We start from the raw sequence: 17,523 nt of genomic DNA, 5'->3' as shown, positions 1-17,523 counted from the left end.
AAAAAAAATATATATATCTTTTAAATAAATAAAGATTCATCTCCGTGCTTACAACGATCTTGGCTCAATAGATATGATGTCTCTTTGACTCTAAAGGTGAGCCAGCAAATTAAATCAGCACCTCCATTCTTGCCTTTATAATGTGAAATCTGCTAACCCAACTCGCTTTTGTCTTCCTAAGTGAAGTTTTTCTTTTGCTCCAGTAACTTTTATTGGTGTACGTTTGTTTGCTCAAGGTCCACTTGATTGAATTTTTCAGGACTTGCAATTTCCACACTTAGAGGATTACCATTTCATACGCATATAAAAGCAACCGAATTTCAATCTTGATTCCTGTTCTTTGGGGCACCTTTTTCAGGGTCAATACATCAATTTATCTTACAATTTAAGTGATAGAAATAATATGCTTGGGCAAAACTGCGAGTTAGGAATTGTTTAGCATTCGTGGAGTTTAAGTTCCCTCTAATTAAATACCTGCTGCCGAAGGCCTTGAAAGCCTATTCTTTTAATCAGTGACGTGATTCTACATGAAGACATAATAATGCTGTTCATTTCATGAGATATTAAGGTATTTGTGCTTTACCTTCGTGCCTCTGCTTTATTATTCCAACTTAAAACAGAATGTGTGTGAGATTTCTTTTTTATGTGGCAAGAATGTAACAACCTAAGAATCTGATGAAAACACACTTGCGTATTTCTTGGAAATATGACTTGGTTGCCTACTGATTTCTACTGAATAGATTTTTCTTTGACTTTCTTTATTGTTTACATCTGCTTTATTAAAAAAACGGAACTTGTGCAAAATGTAAATACAAACCTTACATTTAAGTGACAGCAATACAAAGATAACACCAAATGATTTTACTATTTCTTCTTTTCATAATTCAGAAGAGAAGGAAGTTTAGTTTAACACCTGAACCGTCTCGCTCGTCTCACCCCAACTGAGCCTGGTTCTGCCAGAGGTTTCTTCCTCTTAAAGGTGAGTTTTTCCTTCCCACTGTTGCCAAGTCCTTAATCATAGGGGATAATCTGATTGTTGGGGTTTTCTCTGTATTATTGCAGGGGCTTTACCTAACAATATAAAGTGCCTTGAGGTCACTGACTGGCACTACATTAATAAAACTGCAAAATTACCTAAGATGTCATTTAGACTTGTCTTGACTAACTGGACCTGGTCCTGAGAGTCTTCAGTGACAAGAAATTATACCTGAAATCTGCTATGATAGACCTGACGCTTGACTTGGACTAAATCTGTCTTGGTACTAATTCTCAGTAAGGTTCTGCAATCAACTGGTGCAGCATAAACTTGAGGCTTGATTTGGACTTTTGTCTTGCTGAAATAACCAAAGATGTCATCTGAATGGTTACAAATGTTGCTCAAAAACCTCAAAACCTACTTCTTGGTCCCTGCTAACTGCTTTTATGTTGGAAATTTGCTATCATGTTTGTGCAACCCAGTATGGTTATCCTGGTGTTTTTCCTCTTGCATATTTCATAGTTTTGCCGCTGTCTTATTCTGTGGAAATTTCACTTCAAATAATGACCTTTGAATGGTGGTTATGTTGAATGGTGATTTTTCTGTCTGGATAAATGACTTTTTGTTGAAATGTGTTTTAGGAAAAACTTTTGATGAGGCTGAGACCAACTTCCTTTCAGTCCATCAATTTTTCGCAGCTTATTATCCAGTAAATTCAACAGACATTTGGTTGCAGGCGGTGCAGACAAAGGTCAAGAAAGCAAACAGCTTTTTTTCCCCCTGCAGTGAGCTGTTGAGAACAGTGACCATACCCTCCTGTGTATAATAAACATGCGAGCATTTGGCCTGCTCTATTTACCTCCTAATGAGAAACAAAGATCTGCTCTTGAGGGACTTGCATGCCTCAGACAATGAAAAACCCAGGGAGGAAAAAAACCTCTCAAAATAATTCAAACCATTTGTGCGCACAGGGGACATGAGATCTTTGAATAAACTGGCCATAGAAAAACTGAGACGATATTCAATATGGTATCTGTCAATGTGGCCATATTCCAGATCAAAATCTGCACGGCAGGTACGGCCCCCTTCAACAATAAGGCTACATGTATGCACAGATCCCATGCGATACGTGTTGCAGGGAAAGCAAATGAACCACATGGCTCATCTAGAAGGAAATACTTTGCACGTTGCATGACGACTGTAAATTAGAGAAAACAATCCTTTCATTCACTTCAAGTGGAAACAAATGGACGCTTTCGTTTCTAAAATAAGCTCACAGGTTCATTGTCCATGGAACAACTAATTAATTTGGTAGTACGGGTGAGTAGATTACGCTTGTTGATTCTGCCTTTGTCAGTTTCTTATCCAGAGAATAGGGGAGTCCTCCAAACGACACTGGAAACCATGACAGTATAGTCTGGACTGTCGGAATACAATCATGAGTAGACAAAGGCAAGTCCTCCCGCCAACTCTGTGTGGATAAGAGGATTGGAGATGGCGGGGGGGGGGGGCGCGAAGCAACCAGCCAAACTCCAAGCAGCAGTGATATGGGAGGAGGACGGGCATCGGGATTGTAAGGGCATCTGGGAAGCCCGCCGGTGTTCGAAGTTCTGTGAGTCGCTCTATAGCAACAAGCTGATATCCTGCACTCTCTCCTGCTGCGACAGAAATATACTCACCTCAGCACTAGCAGTACGTGGGCACTATTGATCTGCTCCCAGCGCAATATCTCCTCTTACATCCATAATTATTCTCCTTCAGAGAACTCCAATGTGTGCCCTGGCTGCACGACTGGCTGGCTGGCGGGCTTTCTATCTGCCCCCTTGTTAAAGATGCTCTATGGTCTCACATTTCACATTGCACTGCCAACGACCCCCCTCTTAACCCCGGCATTTTCAAATATTTCATGGTTCAGTCCCAGGGTTGGGGAAGGCGGCTACGGCACGGCACAATTACAGTGGTTAGTCGGACTCCTCTGGTGGAGCCATGCTGGCTCCTAAAGTACCATGACTCGCAAACAGACAGCCAGGAAAAACAGAGGAATGTCAGTGAGACCATTCTTCTTCTTCTTCTCCTGCGCCGAATGGCTCTCTCTGCCTGCGCACACACAGGACGACTGATGGCTTAACAGCAGCAACACTTTCTGTGATTGAGTAAAGTAGTTCCCAACCTCTTCGTCTTACAAATGAAAAGTTAGTTCGCAAACAGTAAAAGACACCTTTGCTCTTGGTTTTCAACTTCACCCTCAGTGCATAAATATTTGTGAACAACTGACATTAGCGATTCATTCTGCTCACGTTGCAATCAAATGGGTTAGAAATGTTTTTATATCTAACGGATAAACATCTGAAATGCTCATCAGTTCATTTTTTCGTGCTTTCATGCTGTTGAACTGGATGACTGTATTCAGGCAGATTGCCTAATGATGATCTAATCCAGAGGTTCCTGGTGTAAAGTTGGCTATACACCTCATGCACGCCTTTGCTGCAGTGTTTGTTATACCACTGAGATTTAAGCTCCAGTTATACTTTTGGCATTTACTTTCGGGCTATTCCATTCAGTTTCTTTTAACTTCCTTTTTTCCCCCTTTTTATTTCGTTCCGTTTATTCCAGAGGACGGTGGATCAATATGATGTAAAATTCCAAAAAAATAGAGCCATGCTTGAATTATTTATGTAGTTAGAGACACTTTTACAGAGGTGGAAGTCAACTTTGCAGTTTTTAACAATCTACATTATAAGATGCAGATAGAGATTTTAGGGTCTGATTACAAATGCCTAACCTTTAAGCCTGTGCACTTGGTCAAGGTTATTATCAGTTTGTTGCATGTAACAGGGAGTTTTGTCATGAGCCCTGGTTTTGTGTTACAGTCTTGTTTAGTGAGCTTTTTCTAAATCTTTAATTTTTGTTATAGGTCAGTGTTAGTTTCAGGAGTGTTTTTCCCTCAGTGTTTCCCGTCTTGAAAACATCATTTGGTCCTCCTGTTTCAGCTCTCTTATGTTAAGTTAATTTATGTTTCTGCATTTTTCCAATTAGTTTTGGTTCTTAGTTCCTGTTTTATTTTGACAGTTTCTTGTCGCAAGTGTCTTGTTTCTAGTTTTACTTCCCCCATCTGCTTGACTGGCTTTGATTATTGTCACCTGTGTCGCGTTACGCTACTGTGTCCACATCTCCTAATTGCGCTCATGTGTATAAATAGTGCTGTCTTCCCTGCTGTCTCATCTTCTTTTAACCTCACTCCTTCTACTTATTCTCTTATTTTGGACTTTTCATCATCTGACATATAATATCAACTTTTATTCAGTCAGTCTCTTGTCTCTACATTTGGGTCCTTATCTAGCAATTCATGACATTTCTAAAAAATGAAACATATCCACACACTTTTACATCTGGAGACTATCCCAGAGGACGAGAGACAGGTTACACCCTGGACTCCAGAGAACACAAAGATTCTCCATTTTTGATGACATCCACAGCGATAATTGATCGAAAATCACCAGTTAACCTAACATGCATGTCTTTGGATGAGTATTATTTATCCTTTTGCTGTAAAACTAATTCGTGTGGGGATATGTGCCCTCTCAAGGCCATCAGTAGTTTAATCTGACAGAAAAAAGTTTGTGACGATGGCCTCAGAATGAGAATGTCAAATTTCACCCAATTTAACAACAAAAATGAACACATACTTTAAAAAAATAAATACATTTCAGCTTCCACAAAGAAATAAATCTTTTTTTATAAATATTTTTTTTACTTTGTCATTTTTCTTTTTTTTTTTCTCCAATAGCTGGATATTGCACAAAATAAATGATTTTTGAACAGTGGAAGCTTAAACTTTAAAATAAATAAAACCTCTCAAAATATGTGAAAAGATTTTTTTTCATCCATATCTGAAGCTACATTCGATATGAAAAAAAGTCAAGGATGTAGGTAGCTCATGCACGAAGCACACATCTGGCTCCATAAGCAAAATACTGTGGCTGTAATTTCATGACTGAACTTCCAATAGTTCCAAAATTTGGTATGTGAGATATATATATATATATATATATATATATATATATATATATATATATATATATATATGTATATATATTAAACAAAAGATCTACTTTAATCCGCTGTCAGTGTGAAATGAACATCTAGCATTTATGTAACCTGATGAAACATGAGACTCAGGAGGAAATGACTGATGCAATTAAAGCAAAGTACACACGACAATTAAGGAAATTCAACAGTGCCAACATATTACATATTTTTTTTTAAATCCAAGAATGTTTAATGTGATTTCTTATCCCCAGCTGCATGTAATAGTGATTATATTAGTGAGAGAAGAAGAAGAAAAAGAAAACAATTGATTTCAATTGTCTTGGGTCTTGGGGAGGGCGGATGTATGAGGTAGTATTCAGGAAAAGAAAAAGAGAAAAGAAATAAGTAAAAAGAGCAAAAATAAAAGCAAGGCAGCCTTTGCATTTAGCCAATCATCACAGCTAATGCGGCTATGACTCATCATACAACTCACTGACTGTACGTCACACTGAGGGTCAATGTACTCTGGCGCTGAACGAAAGGCATGTGACTCATCACAGAAATAGCACATTAAATTAAAATTCAGTTGTGAAAGACACAAAGGAGAGCGGCAGCTAATACTTCATGTCTTTTCCTCCAATGACACATTGTGATTGTTCCGCTTCGCCGGCTTTAGAGATGGTTCTGTGTTCATCCTCCCAGTTGGCCTGTGGGGCCTTGTGAATAAACACATAGAGGTTAATGTCTCATGTTCTCCCCCCACCACCACCACCCTCGTTCTCTGCAGACAGCTCTGACAGGAGAGGAGAGAGAGAAGAGCCTAAAAGGAAAGCTGTTTCAGTAACACGCTAATCTGACTCTCGCATCTCTTTGTTTTAGGCAGTAGACGGCATATTTTCCCCAAGCTACCGTTGAGAAGCACATCTCGAGTCTGCTGTGGGTGAGCTGTCAAGGGGAAACTCTTTTTCCTATTCTTTTTTTTCTTTTTCCTCTTTTTTTGTGCAAAAAAAAACACCCATCAATACCCTAAGGGCCCTTTAGTGAACTTGCCATCACCTACACATACTGACAGCAGAGAGCACGTACTTCCACAGTCCCGCATACGTCACTGAGGTGATAAACAGCCACGGGTCTCACCACAGAGATAAGGCTTCCAAGCAGTCTATCAAACAAACAAAGCCAGATGACGAATCTAGAGAGATGTTAAGAAATGACGCCGTATTGCCCATGTATCTCCTCTGCCACCCTTTTTTTTCCATTCACACATTGACAGACAGACACACACACACACACACACTCACTATATATATATATATATATATATATATATATATATATATATATATATATATATATATATATATACACACACACACACATACACACTTGTACATCTACTTTAGTCTGTCCTGGAAAAATCATTAGAGATCCCCCCTTCCACCCCATGCACACACAAATACGCACAATGCATGTAGATGGAGAAAAATAGGGCTGAGAGCCAAAAGACCTGAGGGGCTTTTCATGACAATAACCTTCTGTGGAGTTGCTTGTATCCCTCCACCTATAGATCACTGAGAGGTGCTGAAGGATGGATGGGAAAATAAGCAAGATAACCATACAAAATATTAGGCGAGGAACATTCGCACAAAGTACAGAGGAGGAAGAAATCCGTGTCATTTTGCTCTCATGGCCTGGAGAGATGGCAGGCTAAATGCTCTTTTAAAACAGCTTGAACATTGAAATGATGATGGCTCCTTTTGCCTCGGCGAAGCACATTAATACATAGCCGAACGCCATTTCCACTTTTGTTAAATGGCTCACCTATTGAGTATTCAATTACAATGGCTGTCTCTCGTTTGGAAGACGGGGCTGGGACCCATATAAATAAGCTCCCTCTGAGTGTGGAGGTGCAGAATGCATTGGACAGCAATGGAAAGCATGCAGAGCTCCTGTATGGGGGTGGTATATAATGTTAATGGCTGAGAAGTGAGGAGGTTGTTCGGTACTGGCTGTGGGGCAAAAAACTAAGCACATCATCTGCAGCACTGTTTTATTAAGGAAGCGCATTTTTAAAACATTCTGACAGGGGAAAGAGAAGCCGAAGCACACGGACTGATCTAAATTGAGAAAGCTGTGAATCCTGGCTAAAAGAAATATCAGTCAGGGTGAATAATTCAGCCTTGATTAATCGTTCCATTTGTCTATGATATGCCTAAAATGCCACAATACAAATCCACCAGTAATGGTCCAGTCCTCCCTCCCCCCCCATTGTGTGGTTTATCTCTCATGCTCAAATAGCAAAAGCAAATTGTGGCTAATTTTATCGGCGAATCCACTGGCATGTGGTTTTTCCAGCGGTAATGATTCCCTCATTCGGGCCTAATTAACTGCGGCCATTAAATGGAGGGAAATGTAATGCCCTGGGTTCCATGTCAGGTAGTCAGAGGAGGACAGCACAGGAGGACTCAATTAGGCCGGTGCTGTTCCCAGGTTATCACACGACATGTTTGCCAATTAAGAGAAGTAGCGTCTGATGTCTATGCGCCTCTGCCGGCACCACCTCCGAGGTCCTGCCAACGCAGAAACCGCACTGCCCCCCTCCTCCTCCTCCTCCACCTCCCCTCAGCAGTGAAGGAACAGACACTACACTATGCCCCAAAAAGGCAGTAATTACAGGATGGATGGGAGACTGTTATATAAGCACGAGGCTGCCGATAGAGCAGGCAGGGCCTGCTGATGCCAGGTTTAAAACAAGTACCAGCAGGATCGAGTTATAGCAGAATTACCCAGGGTAGACTCAAACACAGACACATTTCAACATCAGAAGCTGGCAGGAGAGAAAAAACAAAACAAGAGAAGAAACAGAGGCTATTGACATGTTTTGAAGTCTGCCGTGTTGCAAAACTGTTTGGGAATTTAAAAATGATTAAACGTGAGTTGTGATCTGGCTGAAATAAGTTCCCAGTCGTGGAAAAATAAGGTGGCAATCAAAAACGATCTCGCTCAAATTTATTACATGTCATTTTCAAAACATGAGATCTTACAGCTGCTTTAAACATTTTTTTCCCCAAGTGAGACTAGCTCTGTATCGTGACTCAGTAAGTGTGGGAGAGGAAGGCAGAGACAAGCAGACACATTAGCCTTCCCTTATGGCACATTCTGCAAGGCTATAGGAGTCAGCCTGCATGATCCTGACTGTCACTGACTTGTTATGAAAGCATCGCGGGCTGAGGGTTATCCATCACATTGGGGGGTGGAAGCTGGGGCGAGAGGACGGCCGGGGGGGCTGGAAGGGGCAAGCGTGGGCGAGGCGGCTCTGTTGCCTGTCACTCACCATGCACCACTGCATGACCGGCAACCTTGTCTGGCTTGTGCACAATGGGAGGTCTGGGGCTCGACTGTATGAGCAGTCATTCCCCCCTCCCAGCAGCCAATACAGAGGTGAGGGGGTGGGGGAGCCAAAAGGAGTCAAAACACTCTGGACAGGCATTAGTCCTATACAGACCCTTGAAGATCTCACTGCTTGAGGCGGCTGAGCAGTTAATCAGCCCTCTGTTTCTTTTCACTGAAACTCTTATTTTGGTGTTCTTAGCCAGGTTCAATTTCAGAAAGCGAGCCCTGACAGAGTCTCCGAAAGATAATCTACTTCAACAAACATACATTGCAATTATCCGGAGTCATTAAATCGTAATGACTGGAGGTGTGAGCAAACTTCTTAAACAAACAGTTACAGTACCACCCACTAGAAAATACATAACGCTTGCAAAATGTACAGCACGGTTTAAGGAGACAGAATCGTTCCTCACAGCAATTAGGAAGCAAGAGAGAGAGAGAGAGGTGCATATGTAAAAGGGAGGTCTTATGTTGGGAATGGAAAAGAGGGGAAAAAAGCTGAAGTCAGCAATGGCAATAAATCCTCAAATGCTGAGCAGTTTCTTCCAGCTCTGCAGACCCCATCTCTAACCTGAAGACAGGGCTCTGTTTAGTAACTTTAGCAGTGGGGAGGCAAGTTCAGCCCAGTGAACATCCACTCCACTTCCCTCTGCTTTGCGCCTGCCCCCAAAGGTGCAGTTTGTCCTCAGAGTTAAGCTCGTCTGCTCTGTTAGAGGATACTTCCCAGCAGCAGCACACTCTGTGACCACAGCTTGACCTCAAATCACCTACTCGCTTCCACAAAGCGGAGAAAAATCGATAGATCAACTGGGATGGAATGGTGACGCAAGTGAGATGATTGATTAACGCGCTCGGTTTTATTCATCTCTTAATAGTGAGCGAGAAGTGAGACGTTAAATGGATACTGAGGAGAGCAATAAGTGGAATCAAAGGTCGGACACAGCCCTTTGATTTTACTTTAAACATGGCGACATATGAAGCACTCAGACAGGACGAACCCCCAGCGAGAGAAAACACAGAAGTGCGATAAACAGGTGTTATAGTTCATTGAATAACACTAAACTGTTTAAGCAGAAAAAAAGGCTTAAGTAAATAAATGATTGATATCTCCACACTTTCATATCTGAGTGTTTAAGAACATAGGTAGTTTATGTATAATATCTATATCAAGAGTATTATGCTTCAGTTTTTGTTCATTCAATGCTACTGTACTAAATCTGACACACGCTGTGGTGAGACAAAAAGGCTAAATGCGCAATGTTAGCGTGACTATGCATAAAGCGGAATGATTTCACATTTTATCGACTAAAAAACAAGAAATTGTTGCACAAGGTAAAATTATACATACAGGCTCAAATATATACCCCTACTAATATTTGGTTGAATCTTCCTTAGCAAACTGAACCTCAACCAGATGCTTTTGCTGACCCTCAACAAGCTTCTGGCTTAATTCTGGCTAGATATTTCACTGCTCAAGTTCCTCTAAATTGGTTGGTTTCTTGGTTTGGACCTAAGTTTTAAGCATAGTCCACAAATTTTCAATAGGGTTGAGGTCAAGGCGTGTGGAAGCCAATTCCAGATGGTTAATGTTAGCCTGCTTTATCCATTTCAGTTTGGGATCATTGTCCTTTTGGAAAATCTGATTGCCACCTAGCTGTTGATTTGAGGTCACATTGAAGGATTTGGAGGTAATCCAAGCTGTCATACATACTGTTACAATGGTGACCATATTAAACCTGGCTAAAGTGCCACCTTATGAGGTCAGCATTTATTCAGGTAACGTCTGTGAACCGAAATCTCAGGCTTCAGACTGCTCTACATACTCCCCATGTATGACGTCAAAGAGAAAAGGGACATCCTTACTATGGAAATCTCATTCAGGAGCAGCAGCTGTGCACTTGTAAACCTGCTGTTCACATCTCTTGTTTGCAAAGTGCAGCCAATCAAAAGAAAGGAAGAGGGAAAAGCAGCTAAATCAGCTTGTCTCAAAGCCAAATATAAGAATTTGTCAATTTCAATTGTAAAATTTGCAAAAACAAATATAATAAGCTGGAAATATCTGTCCTAAAGAGGCTTGAATGCACGTCTCGTTTCACTTACCGTCTCGTTGCCGAACAAGATGTCGACATAAGGCATAACCTTCATCAAGGGCTCTTTAAAGAATTGGCTGATGAATGGTGCCGAGAGGTTCATGCAAAAAATTTTGTTCTTATCGGAAGCGTGTCTTGCCACCTTGACGATCGACTCCGGGGACACAGTGAGGAAAAAACCCTGAAACAAGAGAAAATATTTACTACATTATAATTTCGTGGGTTTGACTGACATCAGCTAAATCAAACAAATTAATCTGTACAGTGCCTGCGCACAGGCAGAATTATCAGTGTTTTGACAACGGTACATAGGCCCAGAAATGACTGAACTGTAACGGGCTCCTGTGAACTGAAACACTTCCAACAGCTAATTTGTAGGTTTTGGATTCTGACGAGGTAGTTTTAGGGTGACATGGCTTGATAATCTTGAAATAACATAGCAGCCAAAGGGCAGGAAAAGGAAAAAAAGAAACTGCAGTGCTCAAACACTTATCTGAAATGGTTTCTTAGAACATAAGCGGAGCAACAAAGAAGAGGAAAAAGGACAGGAAAAAATCCATCCAGGACAAAGCCTGTGGCTGAGCTCCAAGGCTTGTACTGGAGGAAGCAACATGCACATATCCGATGATAGGGCGAACAAAAGTCTTGTCTGGACTCTCCTTACTTGGAAAGAAGAGAGGCAGGCCCACTCATTGTGTGAATGAATACAAATCAGGTAAGAAAACACCTTTGTGTTTCAGGTGGAAACCTGAAGCGAGACTCTCCTGCAAGCCACACAAAAACACTCCTCCTTTGATACTGATCTTCTTAACCTTGTTTTTCAGCAACAAGCTGCTCTGTAAAACCACTGTGTCACAATAGGGGCAAAGGGGAGAAGGAGGGGGGGGGGGGCAAGTTTCAGCTCATTGATACATTTAATCTTGCTGAAAAGCTTCCATTGTAGACTACAGTGCAGTTCTCATTAAAGCACTATGACATTTGCAGCAATAGAGGAGCGACCTCTATGAAAAAGAACAGGGTATAATACCAGTGAATAGAGGGAGACTGTGTAGTCAATCAAATGTACAAGGCATTACAATGCAGCCGTGCTGAGGTGAATTTTTTTTATTATGCATTCATGTGTCATTCTGCTCTCTGGCCAGACATTTTTGTTCCTCTGATGAGCTTGTACGTCCTGCGGGCGTTTTTCTCGGGGGAAAAAAGTCTTCAGGTTGAGGCTCAGGTCATCCTGTGGTTGCTGGGTCACAGTACCATCTGTCGAAGACTAAAAAGGTGTTTTCAATGGGTCCGCCGGCACAAAAAGAACTCACTCTGGGCTAATGGCCCATCACTGACCCTGACATTTTTCTTTTGCGGTGTGCCAATGTGTCAGAGGAAGGGGAGATTGTTTTCTGACACAAATGGTCTTTTTTGGTAGTTGAAAATAAACTGTCATGGTTACCGTAATGTTAACGCTGATCAAAGGCCCGTGGCTCGATCAAATATCCCGAGGGGTGGTGAACTTTAAAAGCCAGCTTCTCTAATCACACACTGGCTCTGTGTAATTTACTTCTAACCTCAGTACCACTGCCAGTGCTATTGCATTAAACTGCTCAGAAATGCAGCAGATTAAGTGATGTTTGAGTGGATTATAAGCTTGAAATACTAAAAAAAACAATTTATACTTATTAAACCTTCAAGTCCATTTTGGTGCTTTGGATAAACTTTAACCTCAATGCATTATGTTAATTGTCTAATTAGCACGATATGTTTATTAATATGTTATTAATGCTATACAGTTTTCCTAACAGACATCTGGTTAGGATGTTTCAGAGAAGAGATGTTTCATGGGCTATGAACAGCACCTCAGTATGTGAATGTAAACAAACACATAGGAGGAAGAATAGGTGACAGGGACACATCGAGATGATGACAGCCAGGAGGAGAAAGAAGCCTTCACTAAAGGGTGAAGGGTGACTACTGGTATGAACTTTGTTTAACTGGGTGTCTGCATAGCCATTTTTATTTCTGAGAAAAAGCTATTAGGAGGAGCGTGTCAGGCTACATTTCACTGTGTGTTATACTTGTATAACTATGCATGTGACAAATAATAAAGAACCTTGAACCTTGAACCTATTAGTATACTAGTCTGGTAAAAAGTGTAATGTTTATGTAAATTATTTATTACTTTGGGTAACAGTATATATCTTCAACTCCTCACTGCAGGCATGTCATGTGCCTGCCTGCTTCAAGTCCTCTACCATAATCCCTGTCCCCAAGAAACCTAGGATCACTGGACTAAATGACTACAGACCCGTGGCTCTGACATCTGTGGTCATGAAGTCATTTGAGCGCCTAGTTCTCTCCCATCTCAAGACCCTCACGGCCCCCCTCCTGGACCCCCTGCAGTTTGCATATAGAGCCAACAGGTCTGTAGACGACGCCATCAACATGGCCCTACACTTCATCCTGCAGCATCTGGACTCCCCAGGAACCTACGCCAGGATCCTGTTTGTGGACTTCAGCTCTGCCTTCAACACCATCCTTCCAGACCATCTCCGAGGCAAGCTTTCCCAGATGAATGTGCCTGATCCCATCTGCCGGTGGATCACTGACTTCCTGACGGACAGGAAGCAGCACGTGAGGCTGGGAAAGAATGTCTCGGACTCCCGGACCATCAGCACCGGCTCCCCTCAGGGCTGTGTTCTTTCTCCTCTGCTCTTCTCCCTGTACACCAACTGCTGCACCTCCACCCACCAGTCTGTCAAGCTAATCAAGTTCGCAGATGACACCACCGTCATTGGGCTCATCTCTGACGGGGATGAGTCTGCCTACAGGAGGGAGGTTGAACGTCTGGTGTCTTGGTGCAGCCACAACAACCTGGTGCTGAATGCCCAGAAGACAGTGGAGATTATTGTGGACTTCAGGAAGCACACAGCCCCACTCCCCCCCATCATCCTGACTGACACCCCCATCACCTCTGTGGACTCATTCCGCTTCCTGGGTACCACCATCACCCAAGACCTGAAGTGGGAGCCCACCATCACCTCCGTCATCAAGAAAGCCCAGCAGAGGATGTACTTCCTGAGGCAGCTGAAGAAATTCAACCTGCCAACACGGACGATGATGCAATTCTACACTGCAATCATCGAGTCCATCCTCACCTCCTCCATCACCGTGTGGTACGCTGGAGCCACTATCAGGGACAAACAGAGACTGCAGCGTGTTGTGCGCTCTGCTGAGAAGGTGATTGGCTGCAGACTCCCATCTCTGCAGGACCTGTACACCTCCAGGACACTGCGGCGTGCAGCCCGGATCTCAGCTGACCCTTCTCACCCTGGACACAGTCTGTTTGACCTGCTCCCCTCAGGCAGGAGGCTCCGGTCCATTCGCACCAGAACCTCTCGCCACAAGAACAGTTTCTTCCCCTCTGCTGTTGGACACATGAACAATAACCACATGACTGTCCCCGCCACTAACACATGACCCTACGCTGTGTCACTGCATCATTTCATGTCTGGCACTGATCACCACCTGCACTCATGTATATATCTTTCTATGTAGCACTCATAATTCTTATTCTCATGTATATATCTCATGTATATCTCATGCACATATCTTTCTCTCTACATAGCACCTTAATTCTTATTGTCTGCACTGAAGCACCGCAGCAATTTCCTAATGTTGTAAACCTCAACATCTGGCAATAAACCCATTCTGATTCTGATTCTGATATTACTGTTACATGCACACACAGGTAGATCCTAGGGTCCTTGCAGGTTCTGATCTGCCTAGCCACCACCTAGCAATGGGCGAAAATGACTCACTTTTTTTGCATTTCTGTACCTAAAACGTTCTAAAAACATATAATTTTTCATTTCAATGCAATAACATCTCATTTATACACACAAAAGCTGATATATGCATGCCTTGCAACCATTTAGCAATAGGCTAAAATGACCCCTTTTTGTGATATTTGTTTTATGCATGGGCATGTAAAGCAATCCTTGTGAATTAAAAGCGCAATCTGTGGAGGCTTTATTTTCCACTCTTGACTACCAAACTCACTCTTCAAAGAGCTGTAGCATCCTTAGTCTTAAGCATGCGATTTAGCTTGGAACACAGTAGCCCCTTCCTCCTATTGTTATTCAAACCTCCTATTTACGAGGGGCAGCCAATCAGAAGAAAGATGGCTTAAAGAGAGATTGGCTTTAACAAAGTTAAGCTGAGGATCAGTATAAGATAATTAAGGGTTATTTTAAACTATGGCTCTTAAAAGCTTCTCTAGCTCAAAAATAAGAACAAGTGGCTCTGAAAAGATCAGTCAGATAGAGAGTGAATGGAAAATACATCAGACCACCCTCCTGAAAAAAGGAATTAAATGATAGACACACAGACAGATAGATGATCTAACTCCGCTCCAAACTACAGGAACCCTGCAAAACAGTCCAACATAAACTATAATAAAGTAAAGCAAAGGAAAATAAAGAGTTTTTATGTAGTCTTTTAACATCTGTCAAAAAACTCAGCTTTGAAGAACAAAAATCCACTTAAAATATTATATAGTGTACATTATATTGCAGGAATCCTGCTCATAAAAACCATGTAGGTCGTTTCTTCCAAACGACACACCAATCTTGTGGCTTGCGGGGAGAAAAAGTCAGACTTTGAGGCATGCAAAATTCCAGTTATCATCAGTAGTCTGTGCTGACTACGCAACGGGAGAAGTTAAGTCTTTAACACTGCGACGCAGATCGTGTATCACGAATACCAGATCTAGTTTCCCAGGTGTCAGAGAGCTCTGTGAAGTGGGGTGACGATCACATTTCCAGGTCAAGATGATCAAAGTGCTGGGTACACTTCGTACAAATTCCACCCAGGCACAACATTCAATAAAGCCTTCAGACATGCATTTTCCTGGCAGACAATAATACAGAGCGATGTTTGGCCATGTCAAGTGGTAATTTGAGGGAAGAGCTGGAAAGGCACAGCATCCATTTTCAATGTTTACGCTAAAAAGAGGAATGACTTACACTTTAGGCAGAGAAAGAAAATGTCTAAATGCTACTCTGAGATGAAATTAGTGGTAATCTAACCATAGAGGTCCTAACCAGCAGCAGCAGCAGCACGCTATCACACTTCCTCTGCATTGTATCAGTGTTTTCCCTGGGGCTGCTCACATCTGAAAAGCTGGGTGTGATGGATGGCATGGTGTCACTGGGCTTAAAATAAAAGTGGACATCTGAAGGGTAAAAATGATCTATTTTGGGAAGGGCATTTTCATTTGCGCCAGCAGCAGAGGTGGTCATGGAAAAGAAAAAGCTTCTTTTTTTTTAGGTCTAATTTAATTCTGCAGGAATAAGGGGGAGTGTTCAAAGTAGTGTGTCGTGAAGGTTTTATTTGACACTTCCTATTACTCAAGAATGATGGAAAGAATTTAAACTATCACCACCTCAGTGAAAAAAGTAATTACGTCCATGGCAATTGCGCTAAATTTAATCAAATCTCCAGATCTTAGTTTTATTTATAAAACCACTAATCACAGATTTGTAGAGGATTTTCTCAATATTTCCATATGTATGAAATGAGCATATCCAATGTGTAAAAGGTTTCTTGTAGTGATAAACACAAAGAAATGCTAACATTGCTGTCGCCTGCTGCCCTAGAGATCTTTGTTACATCTTTTATCCCACCACTTCACAGTTTAGCTTCACTTAAAAGGCCAAAGTTAAATTTTCCAGGTACAGCAGGCAGCTGTTATGATATTTTGACTGCCAAGCAACAAATGGCAGAGAAACAATATTAGCAACTAGCTGCTGGTGTAAACACATATGTCCCTCAGGAAGTGGTGGACCAATATTAAATAGAACATACACTGCATTGCCAAGAGTATACGCTCACCCATCCAAATCACTGGATTCAGGTGATTCAATCACTTCAATGGGCCACAACAGTGAGCTGTTAGTTGTACTGTAACTAAGTGGAAGTGACTGGGAACAACAGCAATTCAGCCATGCAGTGGTAGGCCATGTAACATCACAGAGTGGGGTCAGCAGATGCTGAGTTCGCCAGCTTTCTGCAGAGTCAGTCACTACAGACCTCCACACTTCACGTGGTCTTCAGATTAGCTCAAGAACAATGCATAGAGAGCTTCATGGAATGGGCTTCATGGCTGGGCAGCTGCATCCAAGCCTTACATCCCCAAATGCAATTTAAGTGTTGGATGCAGTGGTGCAAAGCATGCTGCCACTGGACTCTAAAGCAGTGGAGAAGTGTTCCCTGGAGTGACGAATAATACCTCTCTATCGGGCAGCCAATGCAATCACAAGGTAGTTTTCAGTGCAGTTCCCTCTGGGAACAGTCATTGTTCTGGCCAACCAGTTGGGCAATATGTATTGTTCCCAAGCAATTGGAAGTTGCCAGGGAATCGCTGACGTGATTGCTCGTTGCACATCTCTTTGGAAGTGGTGGTCACATGGTCCACCCAGGCTATGGCTAGATCTCAAAAGCAGTTGTTTGCAAATACAGTCATCGCATGAACTTCTAGATTTTTTCCCCCACTGCGACCCTTTGTGGCCAACAGAAGAACTTGTGCGCTGTGCTTGAAAATACAAATCATTATTCTAGCTGTGTGCCTTCACCCTGTTTAGCACAATGTCACACTAGCCGACTACAAACCACATCATCGCTCTGATACACTGCTCACAGTTTGTGATCTTGCTGCTCGATTTCTATCTATTACCCAAACACGAGCAGCGGTTTCACATGCTTTTCTTTTTTCCTAGTTTCAGCAGAGGGCAGCCTAATGTGACTTGAGACCCTCAATTCAAGTAAAGAAAAGCTTCAATCACACAAAAAGTCTATCGTGCCATCAGAATAAAAACCTGAGATTCCTCTTTGAGCTGCCAAATGTAAAGAGTAGACAAGAATGGAGTTAAAGTGTAGAGCAGGAGAGACATTTGACAACTAAGAGCAGCTACAAGACTGCAGCATTCGACTAAGACCTGCATGAAATCAGACACAGCAGCACGATTTCAATTTTTAAAAAACATTTTT

The 17,523-nt window shown here is 42.1% G+C and overlaps 1 protein-coding gene across 3 annotated transcripts in view; it reads right to left on the bottom strand.

Moving 5' to 3' along the window:
• adkb (adenosine kinase b) overlaps positions 1-17,523 on the bottom strand; it is a 130,648-nt gene that overhangs the window by 31,274 nt on the left and 81,851 nt on the right. For 2 of the 3 annotated variants that reach the window (XM_004561284.6, XM_004561285.4), the window contains one exon: positions 10,499-10,669. The exons of the other annotated variant lie outside the window; for it this stretch is intronic. In XM_004561284.6, coding sequence (XP_004561341.1) covers positions 10,499-10,669 — 171 coding nt within the window. The remainder of the gene's footprint in view (positions 1-10,498; positions 10,670-17,523) is intronic. 3 annotated transcript variants of the gene reach the window in all.

The sequence above is a fragment of the Maylandia zebra genome, linkage group LG8 (assembly GCF_041146795.1).
Source record: "Maylandia zebra isolate NMK-2024a linkage group LG8, Mzebra_GT3a, whole genome shotgun sequence".
In the NCBI taxonomy this organism is placed as follows: Eukaryota; Metazoa; Chordata; class Actinopteri; order Cichliformes; family Cichlidae; genus Maylandia; species Maylandia zebra.
Note: the sequence above shows the minus strand (reverse complement) of the source record. Positions and strands in the feature narration are given on the sequence as shown.